This window comes from Corvus cornix, chromosome 4A (genome assembly GCF_000738735.6).
Source record: "Corvus cornix cornix isolate S_Up_H32 chromosome 4A, ASM73873v5, whole genome shotgun sequence".
In the NCBI taxonomy this organism is placed as follows: Eukaryota; Metazoa; Chordata; class Aves; order Passeriformes; family Corvidae; genus Corvus; species Corvus cornix.
Window position 1 is genome coordinate 16,700,880 of NC_047058.1, and position 18,183 is coordinate 16,719,062.

The 18,183-nt window shown below is 56.7% G+C and overlaps 2 protein-coding genes across 6 annotated transcripts; both read right to left on the reverse strand.

Annotated features, from left to right (window-relative positions):
• Window positions 1-119: 119 nt before the first annotated feature.
• RAB9B (RAB9B, member RAS oncogene family) lies at window positions 120-5,793 on the reverse strand. Of its 5 annotated transcripts, none has more exons than XM_039572043.1 (3): window positions 5,760-5,793; window positions 4,189-4,241; window positions 120-3,349 (listed from the first exon to the last, which is right to left on the reverse strand). In XM_039572043.1, exon 3 carries the CDS (start codon window positions 3,312-3,314, stop codon window positions 2,709-2,711), a length of 606 nt encoding a protein of 201 aa, XP_039427977.1. In that variant the 5' UTR covers window positions 3,315-3,349; window positions 4,189-4,241; window positions 5,760-5,793; the 3' UTR covers window positions 120-2,708. The 5 variants fall into 5 exon arrangements, with proteins under 5 accessions (XP_039427977.1, XP_039427976.1, XP_039427978.1 ...); XM_039572042.1 differs by having other exon boundaries at window positions 4,189-4,367; window positions 5,760-5,778; XM_039572044.1 differs by lacking the exon at window positions 5,760-5,793 and adding an exon at window positions 5,740-5,757.
• Window positions 5,794-15,471: 9,678 nt separating this feature from the next.
• On the reverse strand, window positions 15,472-16,967 carry TMSB15B (thymosin beta 15B). Its single transcript, XM_039572046.1, has 3 exons — window positions 16,843-16,967; window positions 16,416-16,520; window positions 15,472-15,971 (listed from the first exon to the last, which is right to left on the reverse strand). The coding sequence occupies exons 2-3, from the start codon at window positions 16,513-16,515 to the stop codon at window positions 15,934-15,936; spliced, it is 138 nt and encodes a 45-aa protein (XP_039427980.1). The 5' UTR covers window positions 16,516-16,520; window positions 16,843-16,967; the 3' UTR covers window positions 15,472-15,933.
• Window positions 16,968-18,183: the final 1,216 nt, after the last annotated feature.

Genomic DNA, 18,183 nt, shown 5'->3' on the forward strand with positions numbered 1-18,183 from the left:
ATCAATCCCTCTGATCCCTTAGTGACTCCTCTCCACCAGATGCTGTAACTAACCAGTCCTCAGAAGAACAAAAGCTGACTTGAACATTGATAAACCATGAAGGCAGCCACTTCCCAAACTCACTTGAATACATCCATGTTTTATTTGTTTAAATAAAGGTAGAATCTTGGTTTTACAATTCCAGTTCTGTAGCAATAGCAACAACCGCAGCAGCACAAGTGGACACAAGGAAGGGATGGCTGTTGGCACCAAACTTCCAACAGAGTTCAAAATCCTGGCTTCTTTGGGAATTGTGCGTTTCATTTAAAATAAATTTAACAACTGAAATATATTATACTGTACCTTTTTTAAAAAAAACATGTAAGCCTAATATAATAGGGGGCTTTAATATTAAAAAAGTCAACGATACAATGTCTGTTAGAAATAAAAAGGTGCTGTATAACACGTGCACAACGAGGCTCTTGAGCTTTAGCTACCAGCATTGACATGCGCAGTGTGCTGCAAACAGCTGCACATGTGCCTCCTGCACCGTGGCATGCTGAATCTCTGCCCTCTTCCACAGGATGTGCCAGTCCTCACACAGATCCCAGGAGATCCATGGGGAAGTGGCAGTTTCACCTGCAGGGAGCTCCCTCAGCAGGCTCCCTGGCAGGGCCAGCCAGCACACAAGGGCTTGAGTCTGTTCTGACCCCGAGCCCATGTGCAAACCAGCTCTAGGAATGAGGCTGTTCAGTGATGGAAACTGGAACCACAGGTCACAGAGCCTGGGACCTTGAAGGAAATATCAAGCAGTGTTAAAGAAGAAAAATCTAGAGGCCTCGGGAGGTCAGCCAGGTAAATAAACAGGAACAATAACATCCTGTAAAATCTTGCACCTACAGAGGCAGAACCTTAAGGGACCTGTTTTTCCAGAGGCTGCAAGAGCTGCCTGGATAGCATTCACTCCCCATGAATACAACTGTTCAGGCCTGTTTGGAAATCAGACCCCTCTAAAGCATTAATACTCCAGTGCCTTCCACACACAGTTGCCCTGCAGAGGACAAGATCTCCCTGGATTACCCCAGAGGAAATGGGGGAATGTTCATGCTCCGCATGCTCAGAGACTGTGCTGTGATGGAGACAAGCTGCAGAGACTGCCCTGCTCTAAAGCACAGCTTAATGAAGGGCTGCTTGATTTGAGCTACAAGATTTACCATCCAGCAGCTGATCACAGTGGGAATCACACCCGGCAGCCAGTGGATACGTGCTCGGGGCAGGCTCCTACGTGCCTGTGGGCAAATGCTTGCACGGCACGAGGTTTGAACGGCAAAGACAGCAGTCAGCAAACTCATCCCCGCTACACAGACAGCCTGGGACTAACACCTAGCAGGGAGCAGGAGATGGGAGCAAAGCCTGGTATCCCTTCTAGAAGGTTCCTTGGGGACCCCATGCCTATTTTTCAGCCATCTTGAACAGAGGAAGTGGTGCAGCTTTCTCCCCGCTGGACTGAACACAGCAGTCAGCTAACGGAGCAGACACTCATGACCAGTCTCTCATAGGAATTACAGATAAAACATCCTGGATTTCCCACAAGGGATCAAGGGCCAGGCCAATGGCATGGGTTAACTGTGTTCAGCAGACCTGTGCCTGACACAACAGGTGAATGGTGCCATGCTGCAGCATTCCCATGCCAGAGACACTGAAGGCATGGATCTCCCAGTTAACGAGGCACAGTGGCCACCACTGCCAGACAGCAAGTGGGCTTAACAGCTGACCACACAGGAGTCCCCCAACCACCTGCACACCTAGGAAATAGCCCACCCACCCGCCATCTGGTCTGCTAGAGCACATCACCTGAACACAGTGATTACTTGTGACAGAAACCAGCTGAAGTTTCACACCCCAGATCTCCTGAGTAATCCTTTGACATGACCCAGTGAGTGTCCACATCAGTGTTTTTCACAGAGGGCTTCAAGGCTGAGCCTCCACAAGACACAAGGAAACATGTATTAAACAACAAGCACACAGTCTCTCCAAAAAATAACACTCACACAAGACAAAGTCAGAGGTGAGGAAAAACAGACCAGAAATAGGCAGCTATGAACAAACAATGCTGTCACATTTGAACACAGGCCCATCTCTCCTTCATATGTTGCTTCAGGTCAGAGCTCTAACAATTCTCATCACAATTCAGCCTCAGGACACAATGCACTTATCCCAAACAACAGATACACACATCCCAGCCACTCCAATATTTGGCTTTCTCACAGTCATATGGGCCAGAGTCTTTACAACAGGTTTTGTTCAGTATGCTGAGTGGGATTTCCTTTGGCAGTATGGTCATGAGTGGGTCTAGTATTTTTTTAATTCAGGACTAAAATACTTCAGTGTCTAGGATGCTCTCAGCTTTGCTCTGCAGGCAGTTCTTGGTACAGAACAAATCCCTATTGTCTTTAGTGAATTTAAAGGACTTTAACCCAGCCCTTCAAACCTGCTAAAACAGAGATGGAAGCAAGACTATGCTCACATGCTCTGTTAACAGCTCCCTCCTGCAGATACATGCTCTGTGCCTGAAAACTCCAGGCAGGATTCAGATGGTGAGGCTGCAGCTCCCCAGTGAGCAAACCACCTCTTGTCCTTGTGGCCACTCTCCTAAGAGTGCCCCAGGGCTGCCCAGGTGTGTTCCAATCCAGCCGCTGGCTCGAGAGTTCCTGAAGCAGCAGCCACTCTCAACAACAGGAAGACCCCGATTTGGAGCTGGAGTGCAGGTCAACGGTGTGGCCCAGCATGCAGTGCTCCAGCTGCTCCTCCACCGCCAGCACCTGTCTCACGGCTTCCTCAAAAGCCACTGTCACATTGGTGTCATCCTTGGCACTAGTCTCCAGGTACGGATAGTTACCGTTTTCCATGCACCAGGCCCGGGCCTCCTCTGTGCTCACCTGTCTCTCCAGTTTGTCTATCTTGTTGCCCAGGACTACGAACGGGAAGTGTTCAGGGTCCTTCACATCAGCGTAATAGATAAACTCCTTCTGCCAGTTACTGAGGTTCTCAAAGCTCTGCCGGTCATCCACGCTGAAGGTCAGCAGGCAGCAGTCTGCTCCCCGGTAAAAGGGGGTCCGCAGGCTCTTGAACCTCTCCTGTCCCGCAGTGTCCCAAATCTGGAGGGTCACAAAACGCCCGTCCACCTCCAGGTCTCGGTTCAAGAACTCCACCCCAATCGTGTGGAACGCCTGCGAGTCAAACTTGTTGGTGACGTACCGATTCATGAGGGAGCTCTTCCCAACTCCACCATCTCCAAGGAGAATGACCTTTAGGAGCAAGGACTTCCCACTCATTGCAGCAGGACGGAGGGGCGGGGTAGCAAGGCAATCTGCAGGGTTCAGAAATAGCACAAAACAGCCATTTGACTTGTGGGTTCTGCAGAAAGACACACAGAAGAACAGAATATGGTGTTTCCACCCCCATTTCTGAAGTTTCGTATATAGGAGGTGATATCTCTTTTTAGAGAGATCTTATTATCCTAATCTCTCTTACTAGAGAGTTTAGAACCAGGAACTGGACAAGCTTTCAGGCACTCAAGTCCTCCACCAGGTCCAAAATGGATACAGCAGGTGACCCCTTTTAAGTGCAAGGTGAAAACAACTGTTGAGAGTTTAGTATCAATTACACCACTTGTGGTGAAAACTCTTGTATCAGAAAGCTTGCTCAGTTTTTCCAAACACATCATCACTACTTAAACATCTCTCTGTGCCTGCATCCTGAGGCTATCACAGAAACAGCAAAATCACTGCCACCAGGCCTTCCTTTCCACTGTATCATCACCAGCTAAATAATTTCTCCCCTCTGACTTGCTCTACTGAAAGGATATAATAGATGTGCAGGTCTAATATCGATACAAGTCATTTGTCAAGCCAGTTCTTAATCACCCCGAGGATGCTGACTCACCTTGCCAGCGGAGCTGCACGTGATCTCCATGGCACAGAAGGGGTTTCCCAGGCACCCAGCTGCTCTTTGCTGGCAATGCCTGTCACAGCCCCGTTTGCTTGGGCTCAGCTGCAAGTTCACATTGCAAGAACCCAGACACCACAGGTTTCTTAGTCAGCACCCTCAAGGCCAAGTGCTGATGCATCCTACCCCTCCCAGGGACACTGCAGGCGAAGGTAAAGGCCTGACATGGAATAAGGTGTTTGTTTGGCTGTTGTACTATACCTGCTCTGTCTCCAGGACTGTCCAGGGAACACCTTCCTCCAGTGTAACAGTCACTAAAAAACAAACATCAGTCATCAAGGTTACCAGAGCTGCCCTCGTTGTCTTTCAGTTTGTGATGTGGATCCAGGATGGAAGGACAACAGCAGAGCTCTAGGAACCTGCACACGCAGTACTGATAGCTGGAGTAAAACAGCAAGAACAAAGCACTGAGGAGTTTCCCTTGCCCTGAGTGAAATGGAACACAGCCCATTTCTGGCCAGGGCAGAGGCAGTACAATGTGCATGCTGAACCCCAGATAAGAACAGAACAAAGCGAAGGAGCTCTGACACGAGTGCACAGGATGTGCACCCTGTGCCTCCCCTCAATCCAGGGGATGGTAACAACTGTGATCTGCTTGTCCTGCCTACTCACACACCCTGGAATCTGATTTGAGGATTGAACATGCACCTGAATCTGCTAATCAGGAGTGTAAGCCAGCTGGCAAGAGCCTGGTATGAAGAGATGGAGCTTGCTTACACCTGCTACCAACATTCCTGGGAAGGGTGTGGATGAGTAGTGCTGCTTGGTGATGACATCTCCAACCCATTGAAGCAGGATTTTGTGGCACTGCTCAGATCAGCACTCCTACTCCTTCCAGGCCAAACCCTGCTTTCTGCCTTAACCTCGAGGGGCCCTGTTCAATCTTGATTCTGCTCTTTTTGCAGCCCTTTCAAACAGAGCTTACAGCAAAGCCAAAAGCAGAAACTTCTGCTTTAAGTGAGTTTCTGCACTTTGTGCACAAAAGGCTCACAAATTTCACTTCCCTGGACAGAAACGCCTCAAACCAAGCACAGCTGAGCTAACCCGATGGGCTATTTGAGGAGCAGTGTGTGACCCAGTAGTTCTAAAGAAAAGACCGAAATGCAAATGTCAGAAGAGACAAACAGGAACTGCAGCACAGGTGCCCATGGCCCATGGCTCAAGGGAACTCTTGCCCCGTGAGCAGGAGAGCTGTTCAATACCCTTGTTCCTTTCCCAAACCTTCCTTAGGGATGTTTAAGACAGTCGCTGTCACCAAAGCCCCTCCTGGCACAGGCCATCAGCCCCGAGCAGAGTTTCTGTTTAGAAATGGTCAGTTAGCAAGTGATTCGTTTAAAAAATTACTAATAGGTTACATCGGGCTGCTCCAGGGCCTGCAGGTCAGCACGCTGTCGGCAGCCGTGACACAGCCGTGATACCGCTGGCCCCGTTGCGAGCTGTTCCGGAGGCTGAACCCCACCGCAGCAGGGCCGACCCGCTCTCGCAGGGCGCCAGCACCTGTGTGCAGGTACCAACAGAGGGGTGGGCACGCCGGGCCCGACTCCCCCCCGCTCCCCAGGCCCCGATTCGGCGGAGGCGAGACCCTCCGGCAGGTCCCCTCCCGCCCCACGGGAGCTGCCAAGGAGGTGCCCGCACCCGAGGAGCGGCACCCGCGAGGGGCCCCTCGCCAGGAGCCGGGGCCAAGGGGCGGCTCTTCAGCCCCCCCTCTGCGGGAGCCCGGGCCGGGGGCGGCGGCGCCGGGCCCGCCCTTACCTCGCCCGCACCGCCCTCACCTCGCCCTCACCGCCCTCCGGCCGCTGCCGCCGCCGCCGCCCGGCCCGCGGGGCGCAGGTGCCGCTCAGCCCCGCGCCTGCGCCGCGCACGCGCCTCCCGCCGGCCGGCAGGGCCCGCCCTCGGCCGGCAGGACCCGCCCCGCAGCCCCTCACGGTCCCGCCGTCACTCGTCACTCGCCCCGCCGGGCCCTCGTTCCTGCTGTCGGTCCCGCGTGTTCCCGCTGTGTCTCCTCAGCCCCCTCACACTCCCTCCTCGCAGTCCCACCTGTGCCCCCTCGCTGTCCTCGAGATCCCGTCCCCTCAGTGTCCCCCTGTGCTCCGAAGCCCCTCACTGCCCGCCCTGTCGTTCCCCCAAACAGTCCGGCATGTCGCCCCGCAGCCCCCCACAGTACCCCCCGTCACTCCCCTCCACACTCGCTGCGTGTCCCCACTGTGCCCTGCAGCCCCGCACTGCTCGTCCCCGGCACTCCCCTCACAGTCCCCTCTGTCACTCTCCTCACAGTCCCCTCTGTCACTCTCCTCACAGTCCCGCCTGTGCCCCCTCACAGTCCCCTCTGTCACTCTCCTCACAGTCCCCTCTGCACTCCCCTCACAGTTCCCGCATGTCCCCTGCCCCCCGCAGCCCCCTCAGTGCCAGGCCCTGTCACTCCCCGATCTCTCGTCTCCTCACTGTCGCCCATGTCGCACCGCAGCCCGTCACCGCCCTTCGCTGTCACTCCCCTCACAGTCCCCCCTGTGCCCCCTCGCTGCCTGCCCCTGTCACTCCTCTCATAGTCCCCCCGTCCCCACTTTGTCACTTCAGTGACAGCTGCCCGAAAGAGCAAGACTCCCCTACCCTCACAGTAGCCCACGGGCTCAGGATCAAGAATATCTTTAAGGAGGTTTCTGGGGAAGAACGGCTAATACGAACATTACAGAGAGTTGAAGGGGAAAATAGTGGCAAGGTCATGCCGGCCTCGCCCAGACAGTGAGGGCAGAGGGAGGGGGAAACCAGACCCCCAGATGGCTGCAGAGGGGTTTTGGGGAGCAGGAGGCACTTGTGTGTTCCCCTATGGTTGGCATCATCAACTCTTCTTCCTATTAGTGCCTGGTGCTCACTAAGATACACCTTTGAAAATTGGGGACACATCCCACTGAGGCTGCAACATGCCCTGGACACCTTCCGTGGGGTGGGGGGAACAGCAGGGACCCTTTGCATGGACGGCTGGTGGCCCTCTGGATCCTGCATCAGCTCCAGGGCTGAGTGGGTGCCACAAAAGTGCACCAATTTCCTTCTCCCCCTGGAAAAGCATGAGATGGGAGGAGGATTTAAATTAAGCCAGGGATTATATTAATACCGACCTCGGTGATCTGTCAGAAGAGATGGGGAACAAGGGAAGCCTAGGGGGGTGAGGAGGGGGTGGGCAGCACAAGGGCCCAAGGTCGAGGGTGTTGGCAGTCGGGGACCAGGGGAGCCTGGGGAAAATGGGGGAGCTCTGGGGGTTTGCATTTGGGGCACCATTGAAAACAGCAGCGCCAGGGCAGAAGCTCAGGATTGCTGCTGGTACCAGTGGCAGACCCAGCCAGCACCATCCGCTGGGAGATCCCTCCAAACCAGTCTAGGTCCCCATGGCAGCTCTGTCAGGACCGTGCATTGCTGGAGCGAGCCTCTGAGCATGGCACTCTTGCCCCTGCCAAGTTCCCTTTGCCTGGCAACCATTCAATCCTGTTATACGCCAGTATTTATTGATTAGGGATCTGATTTAGCATGTAAGGGGTGAGCCCTGATCCTGAACAAGAAAGAGCCACCACGTCAGATCCTGCCAAGGCAACAGGGGCATGGTGCTCTGCTGCAGCACTGTGCCATGCTCTGCCTTCCTGCACCGCCCTTGTCAGGCCTGGCAGACACCTAATCCTCAGGGGATGCTGCCTGCAGGGTTTAGGGAGGGCAGCACGTCCCTGCAGCTCAGCCAAAGACACCACATGGCCAGTGACCCCAGCTGACCGTGCTCATGGTGGAGGGGCCCCCATGTACCTCCAGGGTAATCCGTGGGTGCTGGCAGCTGTTGGAGTTGCTTGCCCACCTGAGCAGGGATATGCCTGGTCTAGTTTGGCTACCAGTGGCTGTGCAGTCTGGTTGTCTTGCTGAGCTGGACAACAACCTGCTTGGCATCTGTGGTGGACACCAGGTACCCACCAAGCTGCTCTATCATTCTCCTTCTCAGCAGGATATGGCAGGGAGAAAGTAAGATGGAAAAAACTTGTGGGTCAATATAAAGGCAGATTAATAAAGCAAAAGCTGCATGCAGAAGCTAAGGAAATGATTTATTCTCTACTTCCCATCAGCAGGTGATGTTCAGCTGCTTTCTGGGAAGTAGGGCTTAAGCATTCATAGTAGTTACTCTGAAAGATGGTTGCCTTCTTGTGTCTCTACAGCAATTACATTGGCAGCTTCCTTGGGATTTCTTCCTCTTAACAGCTCTCTTCCCTCTCACGTCTCATACATGGGCTTCCAGCTTAAAGCTGGGTTCACCATCCCACTGCTTGTTGTGCTCCCGTGGTCAGCCAAGAGGAACCAGAGTGCACCACATGCACCTGGGGCTCACTCTCCCTCTGACCAGGGCAGGAGGGGGCTGACTTGTCGGGGTGGCCCTGACAGCCAAGGCACTGGCTTCTAGGGATGAGGAAGGACAGATATTTCTTCAAAGTTCTGGAGCGAAGATGATGTGTTCTTCACAGATGGTGTTTTCATATCTGGACAATACGTTGCTGCCAAGCTGTCAGAATGACACTGGGGCACTCTGAATCACCTTCCTCCACACAGTCGGTGTGCACAGGACACCCTCTGGATCTTTGGTGATGTCATCATTGTCCAGATCACTGTAGATGACCTCCAGCACCACTTAATTCTCTCAGGTGCTGGATACCTTCACCTGTGCTGGTCCACTTTCCTGAGTAGTTCACAAGATCTTCCCTGGATAGATATGTTGCCCTCACGCTTGAGAGGAGCTTTCTGCAGAGACTGTAAATTGCTGCCACAAACACCCGGTTGTTAATTAGTAGTTTTAAACAGCCCATGTAAGGGTGAGCAGGGACCTCATGAGCCTGCACAGTAATGCCACCCACATCAGTCCTGGGTAAGCAGAGGGAGATGTATTCCCTGATCCTCTCCACAAGGCAGCTCCCCCAGCGGAGCAAGGCCAGCAGCGCCTGGGCAAAGCACAGAGCTATGGTTTGTACCAGCATGTTCCCAAAGCCCAGCAAAGTAAAGAGATAAGAAATGCAGCCAACAAACACTGTGACCCAACAGGAGCTGCCTACTTAGTAACTACTATGACTAAAGCACACTTAGCACAAGTTAAGGAACGGGCTTATCTAGACATGACCTTGTGCTGGTGGGAACCCGCTGAGAGCAGCACTGTTGGGCAGGATGGGACCTTGCCTGTGGGTTCTGGGCACCAGGGGGATTTGTTTGGAGATGGGGACATGGCCCAGGAGCCATGTGCTGGGTGAGCAGTACCAGGGCTGCGGGAGCTGCACTGGGGCAGCAGGGCAGGGACTCTGCACGGTGCAGGGCTCCTTCAGCATGAGAGGTTTAACTCCCCTGGCTCAGCTGCATCCCTGCCCAGAGAGGCTGCAGCATGTGTGCGGCTGCTTGGCTCTCACTGCCAGCTCTGGAAGTTATGGCAAACAGCAGGAAGCCGGTGCCAAGGTGAGGAGCTCTGATCCAGCTTCTACCCCCTGCCAGCCTGTGGTCACACAATGCTGCCAGCACATGCCCCGATTAATTCATCACACGTCCCGTGCTGCAGCTGGGGCTTGGGCCTCTGCCTTTGTTCCAGCCCCGGTGCACGGCTCTGCAGCTGCTTCTCCAAGGCGTGTACCCGGCAGCAGCTCCAGCCCATGGCATCTGCTCTGAAGCACTTTCCAGCACAGGAACCTCCTGAGCAGTCCTGGCACCCGTAGCCTTGGCCACCCCCACTTGCCCTGAGCCTACAGCTCTGAGCAGTGATTGCCAGGTACCCCATCATCCATTTACCTCCCTAGGAAGGAGCTCCATAGCTGGAGCAAAGCTGGGGAAGACCCCATCATTCATCCTCCTCTACCCCACACAGCTCAACCTCCCCTAAAGAAGTGGCCTGGGTTGTTTTTTGTGAGCAGGTCTGAGGCAGCAGGGAGGGGGACATGCCTGCGCTGTGGAGCTGCCTCTCAGACACAGCACTGCAGGCAGGGGCTTGTCCCAGCCTCAGTGCAACCACAGACCTGGCAGTGGCTGAGCCACACACCACTGCCCTCACCTCCCTGCCCATCCCCAGCTCTTCCCCAGAACCCCTTGGCTGGTTTTTAGGGACATGTTAAATGACAAGGTGACAGAGCAGGTAGCACCGTAGGAGGCAGCACCAGACATAGTTCTGCCCTGACGTAGGTGCACAGACAGGATGGGCCTTCTGGAGACAGCACAAGGCATCTGTTGCAACATGCTTATCTGCTGCCCATAGCTCCGGAGCTGGTTCCTGGAAAACCACAGAGGAGTCTGTCAGGCACTGGCTTGCAGCCGGGGGGAGGGGAGTTCAGCCTGTGCTGCCACGGACTCTGCTCTGGGACCCACAGGAAAGGCACACGGCAGCAAGGACAGAGGAAGGGGACAGGGGGCACATGGTACCCTGGCTGTCACTTGGCAAGGAAAGCGTCTGGTCAGAGGGACAGCGAGAAGCTGCTCCTGCTGTGGCTCTGGAGGTGCCTCTACCCTGCCTGATGGTGATGCTGGGGGGAGTGGCAAAGGATCATGTTCCCAAACTGACCTCCCAATTTGTACCCTGCCTCCCACCCACTGTGCCCACCTTGCACCCTGCACCATGCTGTGCCCAGCCTGGCCCCAGGTTCCCCGTGGGGAGCAGGACACTCCCATACGCGTTCATCCAAGCAGGTTTGGGGCTGTCACACCACAGGATGCCAGCAGCACGGGCAGTGGGGCACACAGGCTTGGGGACAGCAGTGTCCGACATTGTCTTACAGGTGACACCCACCGAGGAAAGGCTTTGATTTTGTTTTTCCACCCCTCACATCATGAAGGTGCATGAGCAGTCTCAGGCACCCCCGGCAAACTCCTGCCAGCTGTGCCATGACTGGGGCACTGGGTACATCCCTGCTGCCATCACTGCCATGGATTCGAGCCCCCACCTTATTTCCCCCCCCCCACTTCCTGGGATGTCATACCCCAGCTGTTGCCTGTGGAGAGGAATAAATCGTGGAGAGGGGGCTATGCATTGGGAACAGGGGAACAAAATGGCTTTTCATGCCATAATCCTTTGTAATAAAACACCAGAGGCAAGAAAGATGATAAACAATGTCTCCTGTGTGAGCCAGCTGCTTCCTAAAATAAAGCGCTCCTCTGCTCCGTCAGCTGCCCCGGCTCGGGTGCAAGTGCGGGCGCTGCCGCAGACACCGGAGCCGCGTTCCCGCAGGAGCACATGCTGCCGCAGCCCCGGGCACGGCCCCTCGGGCCCGCGGGAATCTGCAGAATGCAACCGGGGGGGAGGCCCGAAGTGAGCTCTGAGTTCCGGCCGCGGTCAGGAGCGGGCTGGGAGCCCCCGCTGGGCTCGGCATCCGCGGCGCCGGCAGCGCGCAGGTCGCCCGGCCAAGGCACGCAGCCAGGCTGCTGCCACCTGCGCCTCGAGCCCGCGACAGCCCCGGCAAATGCGGGCAGCGCGGGGCTGCAGGGGGGCTCAGTGCGTGACTTCCCGGCTTTGTTTAGAGCCAGGTGCTGGCGGGAGCAGGAAGCTCTGCGTGCTCCCGGTTCATCACTACTCATGCTGAGCCCTCGCTGGCAGGGGATGAATAAGCTCCTGCTGGTAAACCTGACCTCCAGGGCGTTATTTCAAGAGCAGCAATAACTTTTGCGCTGCTGGGGAAGGTGTTGGGTTGTGCTGAGTGGGTGCAGCCCACAGGTCAGTTTGCCAGTGCAGGTGTCCAAAGGTTCCTGGCTTGCTGTGTGGGTGCCTTTGCACCCACTGGTCAGGGATGGTGGCTTTCCCTCCCCATGGCCATGGGGGTTCTCCAGCACAGTGCTGCTCCCCACCACAGGATGGGGACAGTTTGTCTATCCATCCTTCCCCTGTGTCACCAAGTGGCCCCATCACACAACTCTTGCACATCATGGTGGCCTACTATCAACTCCTTTGCCAAAGGACTGTGGTCACTAAGCCATACAACACTTTCATTTCCCCGCTATTGCTCCTTCCCTTCTGCTTTCCTCTTTTACAGCCACATGGTTTCCTCTTTAACTATCCCCATGCATGCATGCACAGATCCTCCCCAAGCACTCCCAACAGAGGTTTTCCCCTGGCAGCTCATGCTTGCTGCCCCTTGCTTCCCCTCTCAACCCCTGCCACCATCGGATGGTTTGAGCTCTGTGCTTGGCAATGTGTCCATGCAGGCAGCAGAGACCTGGCATGGAAAGGCCAACCCAAGCGACATAGAGGTGGTGATGTGTTTTCCCCAGGGATGCGGGGAGGTGGGGGTAGGCAGGATCCACCCACTGGGGAGCTGCAGTATCCACCTGTCTGTGCAGCCTGGCTTCACCTTATCCTGTTATCTCTGGTGCCAAACACACACCTTCCAAGGGCGGTTTGCTTGGACCAGCTGCGGTTCAGGTTGAGGTTGGCAATTTCCTGCTGCTCAGGGGCTGTCACAGGCCTTGATCGCTGACACCTCTTGGCTCTCACCACTTTCTTCCACAACTCTGAGGGCTGCTGGGTGACAAGAGGCAAAGGGAAAACCCCGGCTGTCAGAGTGCAAAAGCGTCCCTTGCCCTGGGTGAGTGGTGCTACAAACCAACGTGGTGCTGAGGGACATGAGGAAGGTGCCGCAGACTGGCAGGGAGCAGTGGGGCACAGGGGAGCCCAGTGCAGGGCCATGTACAGGCTGACTCAGGCACCTCCTGCCAGAAATGGGGTTGTTATGATCCTCCACACATGTGTGTGTTGGGCCAAATCCTCTCCTGTCTGAGTCAGAGGGGATGGAGCAGTGGCAGGGGCAGACACCCATCCCAGCCACAAGCCCTGATCTGAATTCACCTCATGCTGCTGGTCACCAGGTATTTTCCCAAATTCCTCCTGATGGTGACTCAGCCTTCTCCTCCCTCCTCTGCAGTGAGGCCACAGCTCACCATCTCACTGAGCATGGGAGGAAACCACCCAGAAGCAGTGGGATGGGCCCCAGATGGGAGAGGCACGGATTATATTCTCCTGGCATTGCCAAGAGGGGCTGACATGAGTAACTCACCTGGTACCCAGCGAGGGAAGGGTCATAGAGCCCTGCCCGGAAGGCCCAGCTCCTGGGATAGCATCTTCTGTGCGTGGGTGGTTGCTGGGGCAGCCCATGCTGCTGAAGCCACCACGTTTCTAGAGGACATCAGTCTGGCACGTGTCCTGGCCTCCCACACCACTGGCAGCTGTGTACCAGGGTGAAAAGGGGAAGGTCTGGAATGGGGAGAGAAAGTGTTGATATAAAAAGCTTTTCTGTAATGGTTCCCCCCTTACTGGCTCACACTCTGCTGGCAACAGGGACATTTTGGACACTGGTTAGCAGAATAGGTAACCCTTTACCCTCAGTATTGAGGATAGGGCATTTAGGCAACCTGTTCTGGTACTTCCTGTGCACCATTCTGGCAGGAATGTGGTTGGGAAAAGCGCCTGGACTGCCCTCATTTTAGGTGAACACAGCCACATTGGCCATAAAACACATGGAGATGTGTTTGCTGGGCAGCTGCTCCCAGCTCCAGCTGATGCCCCTGGGTCCAGGCTGGGACTGCCAGCCCCTGGGGTGGCTTCCTTGGGGCACAGACCTGGCTGTGCCAGCACTTAACCCCATGTCTAAATCTGTATCACTACATGCTTGGGTTGGCTGCAGTGAAAAAGCAACCCAAACCCAGATGCATCAACACCCCTACAGCTCCCCAGGATGCATGGGGGTCCCATGGGCCGCTTCTACAGACTCAGGGTCAATGCTGGAGCGTCACCGGCTTCTGGCACCAGCCACCCTGCCATGTGGAGCAACCCAGAGCCCTGGTCCTGGCTGGCAAACCAGCTGGCTCTGTAGGATTGGGGTGCCCAGCACCCCTGGCAGGCTCTGTTGCCTGTGCGCAGAGCACAGGGTGAGGGGAAAGTTACTGTAAGCACAGCGATGCCAGGGAGGGGACACTCCTGCTGTGGCCTTGCAGACGTCCATGTGACTCAGGGAGAGATAAGTACCCTGGTGCTTTACCCTGGTGCTTTTCCATGCCGGCAGAGGGGCCCGTTGCAGCACGTAGCAGGGAGAGGCAGCGAGGCGGTGTCAGGAGCAGCCAAGGTGCTCTGGGCAGCAACTGGGACCTCCCTATCCCCAAAAGCAGCACTGAGGAGGGGAGATCAGCACTGCCTCTTTGTGTTTCCATCCCAAAAGCTTCACTTGGTTCAACTCAGGCTCTGAGGGATCCAGAAAGGGTTCAGGCTGGCTTTACCTGCCTGCCCCTGCTCCATGAGAAAAACCACCCCTGAGCAGGGACACATTGTCACCCTGACAAACCACCTGCCAAGTGGCACTGGGAGAAGATTCCCACATCCAGGATAGGGTTCTGTCCTGGGGACATCAGGGTGCTGAAGGGGCACAGCCACCCTGGCATGCGCTGGGCTTCCCAATGCTCAGCCCAACATAGCAGCAGCCCCATCTGGGCCTCTGCCTTGCTCCCCACTGCCCTCACCCCACGGAAAACCCCACACACTGCCCCGACAGCGCACAAACACCAAATCTTACCTGCAGCTCTTTCAATTCTGCTTTTTAAGGGGTGGAGGCAAGGGCAACCACACAGGCAGTGTTATTTGCAGTCCTTGGCAGGCAGTGTGGGTGGAGGCAGCAGGCAGATAGGCACCATGTCCAGACAGGCACAACAGCCCCATGTTTGCTCCCAGCTGACCAGGCTCATTAGGAACACTGACCAAAACTGTTAGCTGGCAAGTTTTGGCTAATCTGCCTCCACCTCCTCCATAAGTGGCCTGGTCTGTCCAGTGGCCCTGCAGGCCAGGTGCAGGTAAGGAAATCCTGGCAGTAGCCAGGAAGCCTCAGCACAGACCTGGAGGCACTGTCAGAGCTCACCCACACTGTGCTGGTGGCCAACTGCAGGACCCAGGGATCTCCACCCCTGCAAGGCAGGACTGGGATCACCCCAGAGAGTATCCAAGGGATTTACTGCATTAGAACCCATCAAGGGGAACAGAAGGGCACTGCCAGGCAGTGATGGGAGAACTGTGCTCCAAGAACTGGGTGGGCAGAGCTGGCCTGGCCAGCACAGCAGCAGGACCCAGGCCAGCATCTCCACTGCCAGCACCTCCAGCCATGCTGACAAGGCACCAGCTCAGCTCCACAAGGTTTTAGGCAGGGGATACCAAGGCAGGAGGCTCTGCCTTCACACGGGCAGCAAGGACTACATTAGCCTCTACTTTTAAGATACACCAAGAAACCGCAATGGTGGTGGAGCACAGTGGCCATGGTCACGCCAGCAATGCTCCCAGTTCCTCCAGGAACTGATCCCCAAGCAAAAACCAACCTGGATTCACCCTGCAGGGAACCATCCCACATCACCCTCTGAGCAATGCTGAACAACCAGCACTGCTGTAGCACCAGGCAGAGACCTCCCCACCCTCCAAGGCAAGCTACAGCCAGAACCTTTGCCAGTGAAGAAGCCATGAGCCATAGGTAGATCATTACAATTTTTTATTTTATAATAAACTTCTCATTTTTCCCCCAAGGAAGACAAAAAACTGTGAGTGAGGCTACAGAACACTGTCAGTGAAGAATATGCAAGACAGACCCAAGCCGGAGGTGAGGCCAGAAAGGTTCCCCACTCCCCCAGGCAGAAGGGGTCCATCCCCAGAAGCCTCCATGGCCCTTGCTCATCTCCCCACTGCATCAGAGCAAGATCAGTGCTGTCACAGGAGGCAGCTGGGCAGCAGAGATGGCATCAGGTCAGGCTACTGATGGACTGAGAGGACCACGCTTTGTCCCCCCACCTGCCAAAGCTGCCAGCAAAATGGGACAGTGTGTTAGGTGATACAGCTGTTTTCTATACATGTACGTGATGTAAATTTAAAAAAACCCACATGATTCATTTCAAAGCAAAATAACTGAGTAGTCGCTCTTCCTGCCAGGCAATCTCTCTCTAGGAAGACTTCACACATTCCTTCTCCTGCTCAATAGCTGCAAAAGAATAGAGGCCCATTAGTCTATAGTGCTTTTTCTTTTGTGGAAGCACCCACCGGAGAAGGTTTCAGAGAATTCACTCAGGCCCTGGTGCCCAGTTTTGTGATTTGACCCCAAATGGGGTGGTTTTACAGTCAAGTTAGAAAATGGCAAGCCACACGCGTGCGTGGCAGCAAGTCGGGCACCTGTCTGCGTCCGTCCGCAGGAAAGCGATGCCCTGAGGCATCAGTTTGGCGCAACAGCCCTCTCCGAGTGCCCATGCCCGCTCCCCCGGGCTGCACACACCTCTGCCCGTGGCTTTCTCGGGGCCACAGCCGTGCCGCCCCAAATTGCCCCTCTCCCCCGGATGCCTCGGCGGCGAGACCGGCCCCCGAGGGCACTGCCCCGCCGGTCGTGCCTCCCGCCCCGCCCCGCCCCGCCAGCCCCCGGCCCCGCACTCACTCTCCTTGGAGGGCAGCGTGTTCTTCTCCTCCGTGTTGGTTTTCTTCAGCTTCTTCTTGTCGAATTTCTCCACCTCCGAGAGGTCTGGTTTGTCGCACATTTTGCCTGCGAGACCCCCGCCGCAGTCAGCCGAAGGATGGGGACGGGAAGACAAAGGCGGCCCCGGCCCCCCCGGCCCCCGCCGCGGACAATAGCGCAGGGCGGGGCGCGCCGCCGCCCCGGGCACCGCGCCGCTCCCCGGGCCCGGCCAGCCGTGCGGGGCGGCTCCCCGGTGCCCGCACACGCCGGGGGAGCCCTCCCCGCATCAGGCAGCCATGTCCCCCCCGGGACCCGCCGCGCCCGCAGCCCCCACCCCGGGGCGCCCCGGCGAGCTCCTCCTCGCAGCAGCGCTGCGCGGGGTCGCCCCCCTCCGCGGCCCAGCCCGTACCTGCGGCGCTGTGCGGTGCGATGTGCGGCGGATGCGGCGTGCGGCGGACGCGGTGCGCGATCGGTGCCGGTCCCGCTCCCTGCGTGTCCAGGTGAGTCTGGAGCGCGCGCCGCGCGGGGCGGAGCCTTTTATACCCCGGCCGCCGCCCAGCCCGCGCGCCCATTGGCTGCCCGCCCGCCGCGCCTGCCGGGAAGCGCGTGGCCCGCCAGGGGGCGGCCGCTGCGGCCGCGCCGCGCGACGGGGGCGCGAGCGGGACCGAGCGTGAGGGGCGTGAGGGAGACGGGGAGAGAGCGGACAACGGGAAAGGGAGAGGCCGAATGAGGGGGGCACCGGGGACACGGGTCACGCACCTCCTCACAACACACACGGGCAGGGGCCGCACAGCCCCTCACTCGCGCGGGGACACAGCTCCTGCTGCCCCCACATACGGGCATGGTTCCCACTGCCCCTCCTGTGCGCACACGCACCTAGGTGCCGGGTGTGAGGGGCAGCAGGCCGGCTCCCATGAGACCAGATGACTCCAAAGCCACTGTCCCAGCCCCACCCTCCCTCCCGCCAGCAGCAGGTTCCCTACAGCAACGGAGGCAGCTATGGCCCGTGTGTGTGCCCAGGGATGCTCCCGCTGCTGATGCAGAACCTGAATAAAGGAAGCCTTGGGCTAAACCCAGCGCCCTATTCTCACACCTGTGAGAGGTGCTTGGCCACTGTGGCCAGCTCATGTCTAGCCTGTCTTTGACCACAGCACTTCCTGGGGAGATCTGGTCACTAAAGAAGCAGCACGGGTGGGCAAGAACCTGACCAGACTCACAGGCTCTTGCTTGGCTGCAGCAAGCCTGGGGAGCAGCCCAAACTGTGCAAATGGGCTGGTGTGCAATTGGAAGAAACACCTTTGGTGGGAAAAAGCCAAGGGGCAGTGCAGACAGCCTATCTGATCCCAGCAGGAAGGACAGTGGCAGTATGGGGGGCACCTGCATGCTGGCCACCAGGATAGAGAGGGGGTAGAGGGCCAGGAGGGTCCTGCAGGTGCTGAAGGGAATGAGGGGAAGGGGAGGAGGCAAAAGAAAAAGTATCCTGACTTGCCAAAATCTTTCCGCAGACATCTTGGTGCCATGGTGAGCAGGAACCTGTTAGAGAGCACGAGGGGTAGCAGCTGTGCTGCAGCAGCTCTCACCTCCACTCCTCCTGGCCTGCCAGCCTCTGGGTTTCGCTCAGGGCTTATTGGAGATTTTGCAGAGAAAATCCCCAGCAATCCGGAGGAAACACTTGCTTTGTTCTTTAACAAGACGACTGCCGTCTTGGCAGGCGGGACTGGTGCTATCCAGCGACAGCAGGTCATGGCCG